At 43.9% G+C, this 22,589-nt stretch overlaps 1 protein-coding gene across 3 annotated transcripts in view; it reads right to left on the bottom strand.

The window, feature by feature from the left end:
- Positions 1-22,589, bottom strand: part of cemip (cell migration inducing hyaluronidase 1) — a 239,455-nt gene that overhangs the window by 79,534 nt on the left and 137,332 nt on the right. For all 3 annotated transcript variants that reach the window (XM_087981291.1, XM_087981292.1, XM_087981290.1), the window contains exons 8-11: positions 22,367-22,462; positions 12,941-13,062; positions 8,461-8,608; positions 1,704-1,895 (exon numbers count right to left, since the gene is read on the bottom strand). In XM_087981291.1, the coding sequence (XP_087837417.1) occupies positions 1,704-1,895; positions 8,461-8,608; positions 12,941-13,062; positions 22,367-22,462 (558 nt within the window). The remainder of the gene's footprint in view (positions 1-1,703; positions 1,896-8,460; positions 8,609-12,940; positions 13,063-22,366; positions 22,463-22,589) is intronic.

Consider the following 22,589-nt stretch of genomic DNA (forward strand, 5'->3'; position numbering starts at 1 on the left):
GTCCGACAGGTTTATTTGAAAGTACTAGCTTTCAGAGCACTGCTCCTTCATCAGGTAACTATTGGGCAGGATCATAAGACACGGAGTTTATAGCAAAAGATCAGTGTCATGCAATTTGCTCTAGCTTTCGAAATCTGCAATCCATTCTAAACGATGAAAGACATAACAGCAATCTAGGTTTGTTCAAGATATCGTTTTAATTGCATGACATTTTGATCTTTTGCTATAAACTCTGTGCTTTATGATCCTGCTCCACTACTTACCTGATGAAGGAACAGCGCTCTGAAAGCTAGTACTTTCAAATAAACCTGTTGGACTATAACCTGGTGTTGTGTAATTTTTAACTTTCTACACCCCAGTCCAACAGCAGCACCTTCACAGTATGATCCTATGACCATGAATCTACTGCAATCTTTACAAAAACCCAAATCCTGGACTGGGATCCAAAACACCAGATTAAATGACTTGGAATTTGTTTGAAGAAAAACAGTAAAACAACTCTTTACTTTGACAGTCCTGGATGATGTGGATAGCAATGCTTACCTGCACAATTGGATGTTTGATGGCAAGGTGTAATGAGAAGAGGTGAAAATAGGTGTTGGACTATTTAGACTGGCAACATTTCTAATAGACATGATAAACCTGTTAGAAGTAAAATGTAAAATGGAGAGTTGATCAGAATAGCGTTTATTAATTGCTATGTATCTTTCTGACAGTTGGGATCTGACAAAAAAGTGCCTTTTATGGGAAAGACATTGGTTGTGAATTGGAAATTTTGGATCCCAATCCAGGATTTGGGTTGTTGTAAAGGCTTCATTAGGTTCATGGTCATAGGATCATGGAGCCACACAGTCATACAGCATGGAAACAGACCCTTCAGTCCAACTCATCCATGCCAATCAAGTTTCCAAAATTAAACCAGTCCCATTTGCTTGCATTTGGCTCATATCCCTCTAAACCATTCCTGTTCATGTGCCTTTCCTAATGTCTTTTAAATGTTGTAACCAAACCTGCATCTACCACTTCCTCTGACAGCTCATTCCGTATACGATCGACCCTCTGTGTGGAAAAGTTGCCCTTCAGGTCCCTCAGTGACCAACACTGATGCAATACAGACAGGTTCTTGTAGGACAGATGAATCAGGTTCAAATTTTATTCTCTCATGGGATGTCAGTAAAATCTTAGGTCATATACTTGAAATCCTCAGCAGGTGAAGAAATGAATGCCAGTGAGGAACAAATAATACAGAATAGAAAAGCAGTGATTCCAAAATATGTGGGAAAATGTGAATGCAAATCTGAGATAAACAAGGGAGCATCATAATGGTTAGACTCTATCCAGTCTGTTTAAAACAATCAACTTTGACTGACCGGTGACTACCCATATGCAAAGCATTCTGTCTCCATTAGTTCTGAAACAGTTTTCGTTGTTTTTCTAGAAAGCTTTTCCTGAAGTCCAATTGCATTGGCACCAACAATTTCACCTCTTATTTGCCAACTCTTTCCTGTATTACTATTTGATACTTGCTCCCAGCTTATAGTGAAATAAATCTATTTCATCAATACGGCTTTGGTGTATGGACAGTCCAGTCACTCAGTGTAGCAATCTGAATGACATCCATTTCATAACTGTCTGCACTCCAGCTTTTCACAAGATGGGACTTCCTTGAAGAAAGTCAATTACATCAATGAACAATATCATACCTTGGATTTTGACCTGGTTAGGTTTGCATTCTGGACAGTGCAGGAGTTGGAATTCCTCTGCCTGATGCATAGAATAATCTGTGCTGGCAACAAAAATGACATCACCAGGCTTCCAAGTTCTGGCGTCATCCACTAGCTGCAGAATTGTGCTGTTAACATGCGTATCTATGGTAACGGTCACCTTGGGTCGCACTGAAAGAAGAGAATTCGATGTTTAAGTTTGTAAGCATTAAACTGCATCACCTGCCAATTCTTCAACCTCTATAACCAGAAATGGACCATAAGCAGTCTTATATGGAACAGCTGTTACTGGGATTAAAATAAAGAAAAACATCTAAAACAAATTCTTCTGCATTCTTGAAAGTTTTGGATTGCATTTTCCTTGTACAAAGCGCAATGAAAATGACAGATGTGGTAATCTTTTAAATAGGAGATTTTATGTAATACCATTTCAGTAACTGGAACAGTAAACAAGAACAATCTTCTCATCACAATGAACTCATGCTAAAGCTTGATTAACACTTAACAGTGTACCACTCACTCACTATAAATGACAAAATGACTGAACGTCTCCACAGAATGTGCATCATAGTTGGGATAAAGTCGGACATGAAGACCATGAGGTCATGACTGCTAATTGCTACTAGTAGTAACATATGTGCAAAGAACTATTCTGCCCAATGGTCATAAAAAGGCAAAATGCTTTTTTTTTCAGATATTATATCTTCACGAACGAAACTTTCCCAATCCCATTCTTATAGAAGTTTTCATCCCATTAGTCTAGCCAAAGTCAAACCAGGGCAAAAGATTTTTATGCAGTCAGTTTGTGCTAAACAGACTGAGTACAGCAAGGCTAATAGAGGCAGAAGAATTGTCAATAGAGAGGATAGTGTGAGATGTTATTATGCAATAGCCAAAGGCTTCAGGTCCTCTGTTACATATTAATGAGGTATTTTCAGTAGATCTTTTGAATGTGATTCAAAGAAAATGTTCAATCTGAGGTGTAATTATTGTTTTCCAAGTTCTTCAATGATGCCAAATGTTTTATCACTCAACAATACTTGAGTAGATAATAGAAAGTGGTTTCCCTGAAGGCTACTGTAGTGTATCATTATGCAAATTTCAGACTGGGGATGTATTGTGCTAATATTTTCACAGAGATGAAATGAACTGTGTCTCTAGCTAACAGGCAGAACAAAAGAACATACAAAATAGGAACCATTCAGCTCTTACGTCCACCATCTTATAAGGTCACAGCAGATTTGATCAGTGGCCTCAATTCTACTTTTCTGTGTAGCCTCATAGCCATTGACCCAGTTATAGATCTAAAACCTGTTTAATTTAGACTTGAAGACATTCAGTGATCAAGCATATGCTGCTCTCTGTGACAGAGAATTTCAAAGATCAACTGAGAGAAGAAAATGCTTCTCATCTCCATTTGAAGTGGGAGCCCTCATGTGCCTGCTAATTCTAGGTTTCCCCAAAAACGAAAACATTCTCTCACATCCCTCTGGACCATAACTAGTCCAACAAAAATCACCTCCAATTCTTCTAAACTGCAGCATGCACAGGCCAAACTGCTCAACATTTCCTCAAAAGACAAGCCATTTATCCCAGGAATTAGCTTCATATACTTCTTCAAATTGCGTCCAAAGAAAACATATTCCTCCATCAGTCAGATGGCAGAAATTGTATACAATACTGATAGGTAGCACAATATAATAGCTTCAACTACAATCTAGTAGAGGAGGAATAAACAGTTACAAACATGTATCATATATATGTGTATACACACTATATGTAAGAAAATATTTTTTGAAAAGCAATTAAAAAATATTCAAATCCCAGGGTAGAGAAGTCCAAAACTAGAGGGCATTGGTTTAAGGTGGGAGGAGAAAGATTTAAAAGGGACCAAAGGGGCAACTTTTTCATGCAAAGGGTAGTGTGTGTATGGAATGAGTTGCCAGAGGAAGTGGCACAATTACAACATTTAAAACGCATCTGGATGAGTATAGGAATAGGAAGGGTTTAGAGGGATATGGGTCAAATGCTGGCAATGGACTAGATTACGATATCTGGTTGACATGAACAAATTGGACCGAAGAGTCTCTTTCAGTGCTGTACAATTCTATGACTATAAATCCTCAAAGGATAAGCTAAATCTGTGTGAAGGATTGAAATGAATAATTTCTTGGGGGCTGTCTACTGGCATTGGGTTTTCTCCATGGTAATGCAGGGATCTGGAGAACCATAGAGACTAGTGGCAGGAAATATTTGCAGCGGGAGTTGTCAATCTGTTCAAAATAAAGTGACTGATCTCCATGGCGAATCTGGGAGCTTCACAGGGAGATTCCTGACTTCACTGAAATTGCACAATGATACATTATAGTAACCATCAGGAAACCACTTTCTATTATCTATTCAAGTATTGTTGAGTGAAAAGAATTTGGTGCCATTGAAGAACTTGGAAAACAATAATTACACCTCAGATTGAACATTTTCTTTGAATCACATTCAAAAGATCTACTGAAAATACCTCATTAATATGTAACAGAGGACCTGAAGCCTTCGGTTATTGCATAGTACTATCTCTCACTACCCTCTCTATTGACAATTCTTCTGCCTCTATTAGCCCTCATTTACTTGCTGTGTTTAGTACATACTGACTGCATAGAAACCCTTCACCCTGGTTGGACTTTGGCTAGACTAATGGAATGAAAACCTCCATATGAATGGAATAGGGAAGTCCCATTGGTGAAGACACAATACTTCAAAATAAAGCCAGTGAACAGGAAATGAGTTTGGTCTGTATGGTTGGACAATCAATGGAGCTGACTCAGGTATTGGTAGTGAATACTATGGCTTCTGTTCTGGTGAGAGGGACAATATTGGAATGGGGACTGGTTACAAGACACAAGTGTGATAACATAGCCATTGCAGTCTACACGTTTGATGGAGTAAAGACTAGATTAAGTAGGTGTGACATGGCCTGGGATACATGAGGAAAGTGTTTTCATAGGTGTTAACAGAAAGAAGCATCCTACAGCCTTATTGGATTTCCTATAGCACTGCACACACAAAATAACAACTTGGCGATCAATAGACCAAAGCAAAGAGAAATGCCTTGAGATTGAGGGGCAATAGGACTAAAATTCATGGTAGGGTGTTTTAACTTTAGCCCTCCACTCCTTCCGTTGCAACCCCAACCTTAATATCAAACCAGCAGACAAGGGAGGTGCGGTGGTAGTTTGGCGCACCAACCTTTACACCGCTGAGGCCAAACGCCAGCTCGCAGATACCTCCTCCTACTGCCCCCTTAACCATGACCCCACCCCCCACTACCAAACCATCATCTCCCAGACCATCCATAACCTCATCACCTCGGGGGATCTCCCATCCACCGCCTCCAATCTCATAGTCCCACAACCCCGCACCGCCCGCTTCTACCTCCTGCTCAAAATCCACAAACCTGACTGCCCCGGCCGACCCATTGTCTCAGCCTGCTCCTGCCCCACCGAACTCATCTCCGCATACCTTGACATGGTCCTGTCCCCCTTAGTCCAAGAACTCCCCACCTACGTTCGGGACACCACCCATGCCCTCCACTTCCTCCATGATTTTCGCTTCCCCGGTCCCCAACGCCTTATCTTCACCATGGACATCCAGTCCCTGTACACCTCCATCCCCCATCACGAAGGACTCAAAGCCCTCCGCTTCTTCCTTTCCCGCCGTACCAACCAGTACCCTTCCACTGACACCCTCCTTCGACTGACTGAACTGGTCCTCACCCTGAACAACTTCTCTTTCCAATCCTCCCACTTCCTCCAAACGAAAGGAGTAGCCATGGGCACCCGCATGGCCCCCAGCTATGCCTGACTCTTCGTAGGATATGTGGAACAGTCCATCTTCCGCAACTACACTGGCCCCACCCACCACCTTTTCCTCCGCTACATCGATGACTGTATCGGCGCCGCCTCGTGCTCCCATGAGGAGGTTGAACAGTTCATCCACTTCACCAACACCTTCCACCCCGACCTCAAATTCACCTGGACAGTCTCAGATTTCTCCCTCCCCTTCCTCAACCTTTCTATTTCTATCTCAGGCGACCGAATCAACACAGACATCTACTACAAACCGACCGACTCCCACAGCTACCTGGACTACACCTCCTCCCACCCTGCCCCCTGTAAAAACGCCATCCCATTCTCCCAATTCCTTCGTCTCCGCCGCATCTGCTCCCAGGAGGACTAGTTCCAAAAACGTACAACCCAGATGGCCTCCTTCTTCAAGGACTGCAATTTCCCGCCAGACGTAGTCGACGATGCCCTCCACCGCATCTCTTCCACTTCCCGCTCCTCCGCCCTTGAGCCCCGCCCCTCCAACCACCACCAGGACAGAACCCCACTGGTCCTCACCTACCACCCCACCAATCGCCATGTACAGCGCATCATCCACCGTCATTTCCGCCACCTCCAAACGGACCCCACCACCAAGGATATATTTCCCTCCCCTCCCCTCCCCTAAGAGCATTCCGTAAAGACCACTCCCTCCGTGACTCCCTCGTCAGATCCACACCCCCCACCAACCCAACCTCCACTCCCGGCACTTTCCCCTGCAACCGCAGGAGGTGCAAGACTTGCGCCCACACCTCCCCCCTCACCTCCCTCCAAGGCCCCAAAGGAAGCTTCCATATCCGCCACAGATTCACCTGCACCTCCACACACATCATCTATTACATCCTCTGCATCCGATGTGGCCTCCTCTATATTGGGGAGACAGGCCGCCTACTTGCGGAGCGTTTCAGAGAACACCTCTGGGACACCCGGACCAACCAACCCAACCACCCTGTGGCTCAACACTTCAACTCCCCCTCCCACTCTACCAAGGATATACAGGTCTTTGGACTCCTCCATCGCCAGACCATAGCAACATGACGGTTGGAGGAAGAGCGCTTCATCTTCCGCCTAGGAACCCTCCAACCACAAGGGATGAACTTGGATTTCACCAGTTTCCTCATTTCCCCTCCCCCCCACCTTGTCTTAGTCAAATCCATCGAACTCAGCACCGCCTTCCTAACCTGCAATCTTCTTCCTGACCTCTCCGCCCCCAACCTAGTCTGACCTATCACCGTCACCTTGACCTCTTTCCACCTATCACATTTCCGACGCCCCTCCCCCAAGTCCCTCCTCCCTACCTTTTATCTTAGCCTGCTGGACAAACTTTCCTCATTCCTGAAGAAGGGCTTATGCCCGAAACGTCGATTCTCCTGTTCCCTGGATGCTGCCTGACCTGCTGCGCTTTTCCAGCAACACATTTTCAGCTCTGTTTCAACTCTATAACTACAATACATGGGCGGCATGGTGGCACAGTGGTTAGCACTGCTGCCTCACAGCGCCAGAGACCCAGGTTCAATTCCCGCCTCAGGCAACTCTCTGTGTGGAGTTTGCGCATTCTCCCCGTGTCTGCGTGGGTTTCCTCCGGGTGCTCTGGTTTCCTCCCACAATCCAAAGATGTGCAGGTTAGGTGAACTGGCCATGCTAAATTGCCCATAGTGTTAGGTGAAGGGGTAAATGCAGGGTAATGGGTCTGGGTGGTTGTGCTTCGGTGGGTCGGTGTGGACTTGTTGGGCCGAAGGGCCTGTTTCCACACTGTAAGTAATCTAATCTAATACTAACTCCCCTTTAAACCCTACCCATTAACTAGGCTAAGTCTGGGATTTTAAAGATGGTCCAACACTGACTCATTGAATCCCTACAGTGTGGAAACAGGCCCTTTGGCCCAACAGGTCCACACCGACCCTCCAAAGAGTAACCCACCCAAGTCTAGTCCCCATTACTGTACATTTAACCCTGACTAATGCATGTAACCTACACGTCCCTGAATGCTATGGGCAATTTAGCACGGTTAATCCACTTAACCTGCAGATCTTTGGTTTGAGGGAGGAAACCAGAGCACCCAGAGGAAACCCACGCAAACATGGGGAGAATGTGCAAACTCCACACAGACAGTCACCCAAGGCTGGAATCGAACCCGGGTCCTTGGTGCTGTGGCAGCAGTGCTAATCACTGAGCCACCACGCCAACTCAGTGGTGGTTAACAAATAGTTCGGGTGTGTAGGCCCAAATACAAGGCACGTTTACTTCGCCAGGATGGACACAGTGCGCACAAGGAATGGGTGCATGACTGACTGAGCCCCAGAATCTAGGTGAGAAGATAGTGAGGTGAAAGGCATCCCAGGAAAAGCAGGTGACAAGGAAAAGTGGATGGGGAAGAAACAATATGGCAGGCAGTCTTGGGTAACTTTTGCCACAACACCACCTAATGACCAGTAGCCAGCCATTACAGTGTGACAAACAAATGTTGACAGTGCTATAAACAATGTGGCAACAGTGGTGAGCAAGTTAAGACTTAATAGAGTCATAGAGGTATACACCCCCAGGATACAGACCCTTCGTTCCAACTTGTCCAAGCCGACTAGCTATCCTAAACTGATCTAGTCCCCTTTGCCAGCATTTGGCCCATATCCCTCTAAATGCTTCCTATCCATGTACCCATTCAGATGTCTTTTCAATGTCATAACTGTTTTATTAGGTAATATATACAGGCTCCGCTAATTGTAACCCAGAGGTGAGTTTCATATGGTTATGTCAAATTATCATGTGAGAACACTGCTCACAATAATTACTAAGTCATGACTTGTACATATTTATTTACAGCGTAGTTACTGGCTATGAGAGATACACAGAATAGCACAGACCTGGTTTACCACAAAGAAAGCGCACTTTATAGTTCTGGCAGCTTCCATTAGCTTGATCCTTATTCCGACACACAAACCCATAATCTTGATCATGCATATGAAACACTTGTCCTGTCCGACTGGCTGGGATTCCATTAACAGTAACAACCTAAAACATAAACAGCACTTTAATAAACACATTTTCATCAAATGTCCGCAGGAAAACTCCCATTCACTTGTTGGAGCTTTGGCAGAAACCCCAGAACAGTGGTGATCAGAGTTGTTTTTTCAGATTAGATTAGATTCCCTACAGTGTGGAAGCAGGCCCTTCGGCCCAACAAGTCCACACCGACCCTCCGAAGAGTAACCCACCCAGACCCATTTCCCTCTGACTAATGCACCTAATACATGGGCAATTTAGCATGGCCAATTCACCCGACCTGCACATTTTCTGGACTATGGGAGGAAACCGGAGCACCCGGAGAAAACCCACGCAGACACAGGGAGAGTGTGCAAACTCCACACAGACAGTCGCCCGAGGTTGGAATCGAAGCTGGGTCCCGGTGCTGTGAGGCAGCAGTGCTAACCAGGATTCCTGCCAACGCTATACCTTCATTGTCAAATAGAAACCCACATCATTAGCAAACCCATCCCGTTTCAAAAATTTGATCTTACAAATCAACATAGGGTGGGAGAAGGAGACAGCAAGATGTCAGGGTAGAGAGGGACAAGGGAGACTCATGTTTGGCTTCAGAAAACTGTATATTGTGAGGTTGGAGGTGAGCACTCAAACTTTATATATTCAGCAATAATGGTTTAAATCTCCCACATTAATTAGCTGGCCTGGAGCTGCCCAGTCGCCATCTGAAACTGCACCACTGAACAGCCAGGAAGGGCACCAGCAGGCAGTGTCCACACGAATAAAGAATATCAAGCCCAGATGATGGAATTGGGAACTGAGTGCAACTTTAACTCACTGATGTGAGCAGGAAATGGTACAGGTATCTGCCAGCAAACCCCACACCCAGTGGGACAGAAATCAAAGCCAGACAAGTGTTTAAATTAATTTGTGACTTAATTGTGTCTCAGAGGATCAAAACAAACCACAGCCTCAGCAGCCAATTCTGACACTGCCCGGTCTCAGCTCCGGCTCACAGGACTTTCTTTCCATTTCTTCCCTATTTCCTGCTCAGATCCAAGATTTAAATAAAGGCCTGATGTTAAAAAAAGATTCCTTGCCTGCTTTCTGAAGCAGCAAGAAGAATTTAACATGCTCAGCAGAGCTGGTGAGGTTTGTTGGTACGCTGGACGATTGATCAAGGAGGACGGTGTTGTTTGAGGAATCTGCTGCCTTCCCCCTGCCCTGATCAAGTCAATGACTGAAAGGCTTCTGCCCCACCCCACGATTCCCACTGACAAGCCTTGTCTTGCCACCACTGGTATTAACCCAGCCCTGGGCGTGGCAGTTACCAGCAGGACTGTGATACGCGTACCCATGAGGGGTTACTTCCCATTTTCCAGGGTTTGGATGGATGTTCCATCAAGGGTCAGAGTTGTGGGAGGGAGCAGGGGAATTGCTGAGAGCAAACCCCCACCACACGCAGAGCCTGTCAGTCTGACAGCAGTGGCCTTCCAGTGGCACATACTATGAACATGGAGCAGTAACCCAATCAGGCCCTTGAGCCTATTGTGCCCTTCAGTAAGTTCACCACTGGTTTAATCATGACTTCAACTCTGCTTTCCCACCAACCCCGATAGCCTTTGACTCCCTTCTTAGTCAAGAATGTAGCTTACTCATGCCTTAAAAATGTTCAGTTGGGCCTGAAGCATTGGGAACTCACCACAGAGGGCACTTGCTCTATGTTCAGGGCCCCCAGTTGGTTCCTATTTCCATCTGGATACTGGAATACTGCTAAAAAATCCTAACTCTTCCACCAAAACCCACCGACAGTTAAATTCAAGTCCTTTTTCTTAAAACAAATGCTATAATCCCAGACAGCAGTGGAATAAGTGGCTATATTGTCACAGTAAGACTCAGCTTAATGTAAACCTACTATGGAGAATAATGACTTTCTCAGCAATGTTGGCATTTTCAGTCTCATCCAGAATTCACTGAAGATTTCATGGCCAGAACTCTTAATTGGTGCAGTTCACTGCGGCTGTTACTTTTGCACACGGTCCAAAACTGTTTTTATTAAGGTCATTAATGTCTATGTAAGTATACCTCATTCAGGAATGATTGGGCAAGGTTGTTTAACTAAACAAAATTGGTTTACCAGTAAAAGCTTCAATTGAAAATGCTGCTTAGAGAACACAGTAGCTCACTTATTGGGGGATGAACTTTTTAATTGTTAATGGCACTTTGCTGTTTCCCTCTACAGATGTGTCATAGAGATGTACAGCATGGAAGCAGACCCTTCGGTCTAACCCGTCCATGCTGACCAGATATCCCAACCCAATCTAGTCCCACTTGCCACCACCCGGCCCATATCCCTCCAAACCCTTCCTATTCATATACCCATCCAAATGCCTCTTAAATGTTGCAATTGTACCAGCCTCCACCACATCCTCTGGCAGCTCATTCCATACACGTATCATCCTCTGCGTGAAAAAGTTGCCCTTTAGGTCTCTTTTATATCTTTCCCCTCTCACCCTAAACCTATGCCCTCTAGATCTGGACTTTCCAACCCCAGGGAAAAGACTTTGTCTATTTGTCCTAGCCATGCCCCTCATAATTTTTGTAAACTTCTATAAGGTCACCCCTCAGCCTCTGATGCTCCAGGAAACTGCCCCAGCCTGTTCAGCCTCTCCCTGTAGCTCAGATCCTCCAACCCTGGCAACATCCTTGTAAATCTTTTCTGAATCCTTTCAAGTTTCACAACATCTTTCCGATAGGAAGGAGACCAGAATTGCATGCAATATCCCAACAGTGGCCTAACCAATGTCCTGTACAGCCGCAACATGACCTCCCAACTCCTGTACTCAATACTCTGACCACTAAAGGAAAGCATACCAAACGCCGCCTTTGCTATTCTATCTACCTGCGACTCCACTTTCAAGGAGCTATGAACCTGCACTCCAAGGTCTCTTTGGTCAGCAACACTCCCTAGGACCTTACCATTAAGTGTATAAATCCTGCTAAGATTTGCTTTCCCAAAATGCAGCACACCACATTTACCTGAATTAAACTCCATCTGCCATTTCTCAACCTATTGGCCCATCTGGTCCAGATCCTGTTATAATCTGAGGCAACCCTCTTCGCTGTCCACTACACCTCCAATTTTGGTGTCATCTGCAAACTTACTAACTGTACCTCTTATGCTCACATCCAAATCATTTATGTAAATAACAAAAAGTAGAGGGCCCAGCACCGATCCTTGTGGCACTCCACTGGTCACTGGCCTCCAGTCGGAAAAACAACTCTCCACCACCACCCTCGGTCTTCTACCTTTGAGCCAGTTCTGTATCCAAATGGCTAGTTCTCCCTGTATTCCATGAGATTTAACCTTGCTAATCAGTCTCCCTTAGGGAACCTTGTCGAACAAAATGAACATGCCATGAGTGATAAAACTGTTCAGCCTCCATTCAAAGAATTTAGACTCGTAGGGTACAGGCGTTGTTTATCTGCATGTTATTGATGTTTTCAGGCATAGACCTTAGTTTGCCTGCATATTGATTGACTTATATGGGGTACAGTTCTGACGGTTAACTTGAATGTCCATTAAGTCCTGAGGGGTAATCTGTACATTGATTGACCTTTATGTGGTACAGTCCTTGGTTAACCTGTATATCAATTGACCCTTTAGGGCATAATTAGATTAGATTAGATTACTTTACAGTGTGGAAACAGGCCCTTCGGCCGAACAAGTCCACACCGACCCGCCAAAGCGTAACCCACCCCTACCCCTACCCCTACATTTACCCCTTTACCTAACACTACGGGCAATTTAGCATGGCCAATTCACCTGACCTGCACATCTTTGGACTGTGGGAGGAAACCGGAGCACCTGGAGGAAACCCACGCAGACACGGGGAGAATGTGCAAACTCCACACAGTCAGTCGCCTGAGACGGGAATTGAACCCGGGTCTCTGGCGCTGCGAGGCAGCAGTGCTAACCACTGTGCCACCGTGCCGCCCATCTAATCTAATCTAAAGTAATCTTTGCCTCACTTGATTTTCAGCCAAAGCCTTTGGTTTACCTGTATATTAATCGATATTTTCTGGCATAGTCCTTGGTTTAACTTCATATTAATTGATGTTTTACGGTATCGACCTTGATTTGCCTGTATATTGATCGCCCTGAGGTTAACATATATATTTACTGATCTTTATGGGGTACATCTGGTAAAGCTGTCTATCAATGGATCTTTTAAGGTACAGTTCTGACGGTTAACCAGTACATCAATTGAGCTTTACAAGGTACAGTTCTGAGGGTTAACTCGTATATCGATTGACCTTTACTGGGCACTGTCCTGAGAAATAACCTGTATTGCTGTTTACCTGAATATCGATTGGACTCTCACAGATTTTCCCAGGAAATGCAACTCTCAAGTCAGACAGTTTCTCCCAGTCTCCCGATCCTCGCTCATCATCCCGGTTAAACCATTTGGTCCACTCCACATCTACAGACAAGGAACATCAGAATGTTGAATACCGTGGAATGATGGACACTTTAATGGGTGAAATTTGACAAGGACCATGTTGAGTGCGAAATGATTGCCTGCACATTACATGAATCTCAATGTTCTCAATGTGCACTGGCCATTTGTGTTATTGCAATTAATATAGAATCTTGGCCTCATTATTGCTTCAATTCTGATCCAACCAGCTTTGAGTTGTTGTTTCAGTAAAACTTGAATCTAAAAAGACAACATTTTGAAACGTCATTCAGTGCGACAATCATGAAACAAATAGGGCCACCGGTGCTCCGATTTCCTCCCACAATCCAAAGACATGCAGGTCAGGTGAGTTGGTCATGCTAAATTGCCCATTGTGTTCAGGGATGTGTGGGTTAGGTGCATTAGTCAGGAATAAATGTAGGGGAATGGGTTTGGGTGGGTTACTCTTCGGAGGGTTGGTGTGGATTTGTTGGGCCGAAGGGCCTGTTTCCATACTGTAGGGAATTTAATCTAATCTAAACAATTCTCTTACACTAGTTACATAACCACAATCAGCCCTGCCATTTTGAAGTTGAGCAAATAATTTGTTAGCAGTTAATTGCTGCAATCCTCTTCACACTAGCTGCAAACTTTACTAATCAGGCCAAGGACTGAATGCCAATTCAATGGAAAACAACCCAAAACAAGAAACATTTAAGCTTGAAGTCGTTAAAACCCTGTAGCTTTGAAGCAGCAAGAACAGAATTTTGAGAGAAAATTATGCCTGAGGTTTTGCAATATATTTTGCATTGTCAGGGAACATTAAGATGAATGACAGTGAGTTGAACATGCATCCGTGGCGTTTTAAACTGAATAATTGTGTTTGCAGTCAGCAGATTCTTTTTAATCTCTGATTTTTTTTAATGCGAAGGGAAAGGCAGAAGCTCTATTGCTAAATAAGAGCACGAGTGGTTTACTTTCTTGAACAGTATAATAGAATCCCTACAGTGTAGGAACAGGTCAGTCAGCCCAACAATTCTGCACTGACCCTCTGAAGACCATCCCATGCTATCCCTGCAGCTTGACACCTCCCATGGCTAATCCATCTAAACACCCCTGGACACTACGGGCAATTTAACACGGCCAATCCACCCTAACCTGCACATCTTTGGACTGTGGAAAAAACCGGAGCACCCGGAGCAAACCCACGCAGACACGGGGAGAATGTGCAAACTTCACATAGAGAGTCACCCGAGGCTGGAATTGAACCCAATCCCTGGTGCTGTGAGGCAGCAGTGTTATCAACTGAGCCACCGTGCTGCCCCAGTACATCCAGCTACCACGAGACAGCGAGAGAAAGGAGGCTATTCAGCTTCTCAAGCTAGTTCTGGAAAAGCACAACAGGTCCAGCAGCATCTGAGGAACAGGAGAATCGATGTTTCGGGAATAAGTCGAATGCTTCCTGACCTGCTGTGCTTTTCCAGCACCGCACTCCAACTCTGACTTCCAGCATCTGCAGTCCTCACTTCCTCCTTCTCGAGCTAGTTGGATCGTGACTGATCTGTGCCTCAACCCCATTTGTTCCACACCCCATGATAGACTTTCCCAAAGATTTTTCAATCGTGGTTTGCAAACTGAATAGATCCGGCATCCGCAGCATTTTTGGGAAAAGTGTCAGGTTTCCACAAACCAATGAATGAAGGAGTATTTCTAGTTTTACACTCCTATATGTCCAGCTGGAATCTTTAGGTTGATGTGGAGCTGTTCTTACAAGTTATATCCTGACCAGCTGTTAGCACCATTAGAATATATTCACCTACCTGACACTCAACTAATAAACATGTTCTTTCTTGCATATTTGCTGGTTTGTTGCATATTTTACCTCAAGGCTAGCAGAAAATCCTAAATCTACAATTGATTTATTGCAGTGCTTTGAAGTAGCTCAACTATTCCACCCATATTTCCACACATTCTCAGAGCTCTAGCTTCTCAGGCCTTTCAGAGGCTAAACCTGAATTAATCAATCAAGCATGGTGTAAATAGATCAGTGAACAGACTAATATAATATTAGAAACAAATACATTTATGGATCGAGAGAATTGTAAAATGGACAATTTGATTAATTCTTGGGTTGTAGAGGATTTGGAGTCATGTAGTCATAGAGATGTACAGCACGGAAACAGACTCTTCGGTCCAACCCGTCTATGCCGACCAAATATCCCAACCCACTCTAGTCCCGCCTGCCACCACCCGGCCCATAACTCTCCAACTCTTGCGATTCATATACCCATCCAGATGCCTTTTAAATGTTGCAAATGTACCAGCTCCACCACTTCCTCTGGCAGCTCATTCCATACACGTACCACTCTCTGTGTGAAAAAGGTGCCCCTTAGGTCTCTTTTATATCTTTCCCCTCTCACCCTAAACCTATGCCCTCTAGTTCTGGACTCCCCCACCCTAGGGAAAAGACTTTGTCTATTTATCCTATCCATGCCCCTCATAATTTTGTAAACCTCTATAGGGTTACCCCCCAGTCTTTGACGCTCCAGGGAAAACATCCCTAGCCTGTTCAGCCTCTCCCTGTAGGTCAAATCTTCCAACCCTGGCAAGATCCTTGCAAGTCTTTTCTGAACCCTTTCATGTTTGACAACATCTTTCCGATAGGAAGGAGACCAGAATTGCACGCAATATTCCAACAGTGGCCTAACCCATGTCCTGTACAGCTGCAACATGACCTCCCAACTCCTGTACTCAATACTCTGACCAATAAAGGAAAGCATACCAAACGCCTCCTTCACTATCCTATCTGCCTGTGACTCCACTTTCAAGGAGCTATGAACCTGCACTCCAAGGTCTCTTTGGCCAGCAACGCTCCCTAGGACCTTACCATTAAGTGTATAAGTCCTGCTAAGATTTGCTTTCCCAAAACGCAGCACCTCGCATTTATCTGAATTAAACTCCATCTGCCACTTCTCAGCCCATTGGCCCATCAGATCAAGATCCTGTTATAATCCGACCTTCTTCACTGTCCACTACACCTCCAATTTTGGTGTCACCTGCAAACTTACTTACTGTACTTCCTATGCTCACATCCAAATCATTTATATAAATGATGAAAAGTAGAGGAACCAACACTGATCCTTGTGGCACTCCACTGGTCACAGGCCTCCAGTCTGAAAAACAACCCTCTACTCCCACCCTCTGTCTTCTACCGTTGAGCCAGTTCTGTATCCAAATAGCTAGTTCTCCCTGTATTCCGCGAGATCTAACCTTGTTAACCAGTCTCCCATGGGGAACCTTGTTGAACGCCTTACTGAAGTCTTTATAGATCACACCTACCACTCTGCCCTCATCAAACCTCTTTGTTACATCTTCAAAAAACTCAATAAAGTTTTTCATGCAACTTTTTGAAACTCAACAGTTAAAAAGGTCAAATAAATTGGGAACTGTATGCTATTTACAAAAATGCCAAGTGACTTCAGGATAGAAAGAATATAAGAACATAAGGGCTAGGAGCAGGAGTAGGCCATCTGGCCCATCGAGCCTGCTCCACCATTTAATAAGATCGTGGCTGATCTTTTCATGGCCTCAGCTCCACTTACCCATCCTCTCACCATAACCTTTAATTCCTTTACTGTTCAAAAAATTATCTATCTTAGCTCTAAAGGTGTTTATTGAGGAAGCTTCAACTACTTCACTGGGCTGGGAATTCCATAGATTCATAACCCTGAGTGTGAAAAAGTTCCTTCTCATTTCAGTCCTAAATCTGCTCCCCTTTTTTTGAGGCTATGTCCTCTTGTCCTAGTCCCAGTGGAAATATCCTCTCTATGTCTATCTTATCTATTACCTCATAATATTAAATGTTTCTACAAGATCCTCCCTCATTCTTCTAAATTCCACTGAATATAAACCCAATCTATTTAGTGTCTCCTCATAAGCCAACCCCTGTAATTCTAAATCAACCTAGTGAACCTTCTCTGCACCCCTTCTATTGCCAGTACATCCTTTATCAAGTAAGGAGAGTAAAACTGTACACAGTACTCCAGGTGTGACCTCAGCACCACCCTATACAGCTGCAACATAACCTCCCTGCTTTCAAACTCAATCCCTTTAGCAAGAAAAGGACAAAATTCTATTTGCCTTCTTAATTACCTGTTGCATCTACAGACCAACCTTCTGTGATTCATGCACAAGGACACCCAGGTCCCTCTGCACAGTTGCATGCTGCAATTTCTTACCATTCAAGTAAAAGTCCTTTTACTGTTATTTCTACCGAAATGGATGACTTCATATTTATTGTACTCCATCCACCAGACCTTTGCCCACTCACTTAAACTATTTATGTCCCTTTGCAAAGTTTCCCAGTCCTCTGCACACTTTGCTCTACCACACATCTTAGTGTCATCTGCAAACTTTGTCACCCCCAACTCCAAATGATCTATGTAAATTATGAATAATTGTGGTCCCAACACTGATACCTGAGGCACACCACTAGTCACTGATTGCCAACCAGAATAGCACTCATTATTCTCCGCTCTTTGTTTCCTGTTGGTTAACCAATCCTCTATCCAGGCTAATGCATTGCCCACAACACCTTACATCATTATCTCAAGCACCAGCCTTTTGTGTAGCACCTTGCCGAAAGTCTTTTGGAAATCTAGATACTCCACATTTACTGGGTACCCATTGTCTACCATGTTGGTAATATGTTCATAGAATTCCAGAATATTAATTAAGCATAACCTGCCTTTCATGAACCCACGCAGTATCTGCCCAACAGAACAATTTCTGTCTAGCTGTCTTGCTATTTCATCCTTAATAATAGACTCAAGCGTTTTCCCCACTACAAAAGTTAAGCCTAACTGGTCTATAATTCCTCATCTTTTGTATATCTCCCTTCTTAAACAGTGGCATCACATTTGCTGTTTTGTAATCTGGTGGAACTGCCCACAGTCCAGTGAATTTTGGAAAATTATCGCAAGTGCATTTGCTATTTCTCCCATCATCTATTTTAGTACCCTGGGATGCATTCCATCAGGGCCAGAAGACCTGTCTGCTCTTAGATCCATTAGCTTGCCCAACACTACCTCTTTCATGATAATGATTGTTCACCTACTTTTCTTACTTTGTCAATTACTGGCATGTTATTCGTGTCAAGAGTGTGTTGCTGGAAAAGCACAGGAAGTCAGGCAGCATCCGAGGAGCAGGAGAATCGACGTTTCGGGCATAAGCCCTTCATCAGCAATGAGCCTTGTGAGCCAAGAGGCTGAGAGATAAATGGGAGGGGGGTGGGGCTGGGGGGATGGTAGCTGAGGATGCAATAGGTAGTTGAAGGTGGGGGAGCTGCCTGACCTGCTGTGCTTTTCCAGCACTAGACTCTCGACTCTGATCTCCAGAATCTGCAGTCTTCACTTTCTCCTATGTTATTAGTGTCCTCCACTGTGAAGACCAACACAAAATACCAGTTCAATGTCTCAGCCATTTCATTATATCCCATGACTAAATCCCTCTTCTCATCCTCTAAAGGACCAATGTTTACTTTAGCCACTCTTTTTTGTTTTATATATTTAAAGAAACTTTTGCTATCTGTCTTTATATGCTGAGCTAGTTTTTTTCTCATAATCTATCTTACTTTTCCTTATAGCTCTTTTTGTGGCTTTCTGTGACCTTTTCCACCCAAATGGATTCAACCTTATTCTCCACAGGACCACTATATCATCTCTCACCACCGTCTTGATGTCATCCTTAAATATCAGAGCTACACCACCTCCCTTACCTCTCTATCTCTCTATCTGTCCTTCTGTATAGTCTGATACCCCTGGATATTTAATTCCCAGTCACGACCATCCGACAACCATGTCTCCATAATGGCTGCTAAATCACACTTACTCGGGACGGTTTGTGCCATTAACTCATCTATCTTGTTTCAAATGCTTTGACCATTCGGGTAAAGTGCCCTTATGCATGTTTTTGTACCCTCTTTATGAATTCAAACATCTCCAATAACAAAATCTCCTGAATTATCCTTCCTTTTTACTTCTTTCATAGTCTGCCTTGTAGTTAAACCCTCCTGTGCACATGCTAACCTGCTACTTTCCTTTTTATTTATCACCTTACTTCCTGTCATTTTCCTCTGCCCTTCCCCCCAACTCACAAATTTAAAGTCCTGGTGACCACCCTATTTATCCTTTTCACTAGAACACTTGTTCTAGGTCGGTTCAGGTGGAGACCGTCCCATCGGTACAGATCCCTCCTGTTCCAAAAACTGATGCCAATGCTCCATGAAATGGAACCAGTCTTTCTCACACCACTCCTTTAGCCACAAGTTTACTTCCCTAATTTTCTTATCCCTAAGCCAATTTGCACATGGCTCAGGCAGTAATCTGGAGATTATATCCCTTGAGGACCTGGTTCCTTAGTTTTGTTCCAAGTGCTTAATAATACCCAAACAGAACCTCCTTCCTAGCCTTCCCCATGTTTGTTTGTCCCAGTGTGGACCACAACAATTTTCAGAAGAGAGGCAAGAGACTGCCTTATGACCTATAAATGAGATCAGATCCTAAACTGTGAAGGGGACAGATGATAAAAAAGTGATATATGACTAATTTAAAGAGATGCATTTTACAAAGAGTCAGGGAAGAGATCCAGAGATCAGTCAACAGTACCACAAAGCCGTTCCTCCAAACTTTTAACTCTTCAAAATCTAAGCAGGTGAAACAAGCAAACAAATATTAGCATGAAAAGAGGCTGGGAGGCCTTAACATTTGACAATGAGGTATTCAACATGTCTTCACTTAAACCCTCTCACTTCAACAAATACCAACTCTGGGCAAAACAGTCTCATCTGCAGATCAGAAAGATTTATAAAGTTTTCAAAGACTTCCAAATGTTCTTGTAGGGCCGTGAGTTCTGTTTAATTAATAGGTTGGAGTGACATTGGGCAGATTGGTGTTGTATGGAGGCGGTGCAGTGTGAGGTCACAGTGGTATGGGGTATGAGGGTTGTGTGCATTGTTAGGGGTGGGGAGTTGGCAGGGATGTTGGTAGGATGGTGGTTATCAGCAAAGTGGGTAATCAGATCAGCCAGGATCTTACTCATTGGTGGAGAAAGCACGAGAGGCCAAGCAGCCTACTCCTGTTCACGTGAAGGGTTTGGTGTAGTATGAGCTTTGGGAGTGGTATGAGATATGTCATTGTGGTATAGTGATAAGTCACAATGCTTTGGGTGGTATGGAGGGATATGGGCTTGAGTGAGGAATAGGGGAGTTAGAGGAAGGTATTGAGAGTGGGGATGTATAGTGGGTGAGGGGTTGGGGGCATGAGGGTTGAGCGGCTCACACATCTTCATTGGCTCAGCAAATAGATGTGGGCATTTAAGATCGCTGGATTGGCTTTAATCTATGTCTATCTCTGGCATCATGCCTGACTCCAGGTCATTCTTGCCACCCAACAGCTCAAATAACAGTGGATAGAGGTGGCAAGAGGCAGATTGTCATATCCAGAATTCCTCTGATTCCCAATTCTGGCCTCAAAGATGAAAATCCAGCCATATGCATATTGTTGCTGCTACTGTTCAACATGTTTTTCAATATGACCTCCTGGGAATCATAGTGAATAACCTCCTGAAGACCACAATCCAATGACTATTTATTTCATTGCCTCCAGTGTGCTCCTGCCTCTTTGGTTCACCTTCACAATGTTTATGTTTGTTGTCAATCTGGTTTCTATCACACAGATATTTGTTGGAATTTGGAGGTGGACACAGTGACCTTATCTAATAAAGTTACCACATTTCAAAAATGTGTCTTTGATTACCTCAGCATGTGCTTTACTATAGAAAAATGTAACAGCCAATTTGTGGATAGCAAGATCCTAAAGCCAGCAATGGGTTAAACAGTGGATAATTTGCTCTATTGTCATTGGTGAAGTGATGTGGCTGGACAGCCCACTCAAAATGATGAACTTACAATGGAAAATGGTGAACTTATCGTGGAGTTACAAAAGATGATCAATGATTAAAGCATGCTGGGAAATGGAATCCAGCCTTGACCAGTGACTGTGCTAATCAACATGTTCAGAATTCAGACAGGCATCAACTAACCTGGTAGCTACAGACGTACAAGACACACCCAAATTTGGGCTTTAATGGAGGCAATGGACATCATCCTAAGGGTGATTGGAAACATTGGGGTGTGTACCAGACACAGGGGTGCCACACACGCTTACTTGGAGGTGGCTACATGCACACAGCACCTCCAGAAATGGAGGCCTAAGGAGCACCCTGCCATCAACATGCTAATGCCTGGTTTGGGTTTGATTGATCAGGGTGTCTGAGCCTGATTGACCTATTGGATGACACTCAAGATCCTCCCAAATGGGCGTGAAGACTTTGGAGTATAAGAATCGCTGCAACACCACCGTCAGGAGCAGTAACTCGAGGATAACCACCGAGAAGAGAGGACACCCCGAGACCATTGAGAGGAGACCAAACGACCATCACCACATGGAGCGAGGCTGAGTTCTAGTGTGGTGGTATATGATCATTCTGAGGTAAGTTAAAGCACAAGATAGCATTTGTAGTGTAAATTGTTAGTTTATGATGTATTTTGTTATGTTAGTATTAATTGTGTTAAATAATTAAAATTATTGTTTTACTATTATTAAGAGTTGACTCTTTTGCTAGATATAAGAGTTGAAACACACTGCATGGGAGGCATATCATGGAACCAGGAGAACGCCACTGCTCTTGTTCCAAAAGCACCTTGGGTCTTTTGCATCTACACTTCAACACCTATTTGATGTTTGTTATGAAAGGTGGCCCTCCAACTGTGCAGTACTTCCAAAGTACTGCAGTGAAATATCAATGTAGGCTACATGCTCAATGCACCACAAGGTGGACTTGAACCTATAACCTTCTTCCTATCCACTGAGCCAAGGCTGAGTTCTAATGTACCCCTGAACAATGTCTTTACCACACCTCTGGGCAGCTATAAAGTAGTGCCATTGCACCTTACCATAATCAAGAGGATGCAGATAAAAAGGATGCTTTTTTTCCAACGATGACCTTCATCAGCTTTCAGTTTACCTCAGAAACCCAACCTTATTTGGCAATTTGTTAGCTCTAGCATGGGAGTGTGGTGTTGAGATCAAAGATCAGCCATGATCATAGTGAATGGCTGAGCAGGCTCGATGGGCCAAATGGCCCACTCTTGTTCACATTTTCTAAACTATAATAAATGAAATAGTTCATGTTCTGTCATTACCAGTGACTTTGAAATATGAAGTTTGGTTTAGAAATATAGAACAATGTAAAATTGAAACTATCTTACCCTGTACCCACTCACTTGTTGAACCAACAGTGAAGTGATTGCCGTGAGGGGAGTGGAATAGTTTAAACACTTTTGCAGCAGCAGATCCTCTGGCTCCTGTGGAATTATCAACAAAATTAACCGCATTCCACTCAAAATTGTGTGTTTAGCTCTTAAATGTAAAACTAAATTTTCCATTATGTTAGCTCTTCCAAGTAAAACTTTAGTGACAAATAAATTCCTC

The sequence above is a fragment of the Chiloscyllium plagiosum genome, unplaced genomic scaffold (assembly GCF_037043375.1).
Source record: "Chiloscyllium plagiosum isolate Xiang-an unplaced genomic scaffold, Cpla_swu_hap1 HiC_scaffold_39, whole genome shotgun sequence".
Lineage (NCBI taxonomy): Eukaryota > Metazoa > Chordata > Chondrichthyes > Orectolobiformes > Hemiscylliidae > Chiloscyllium > Chiloscyllium plagiosum.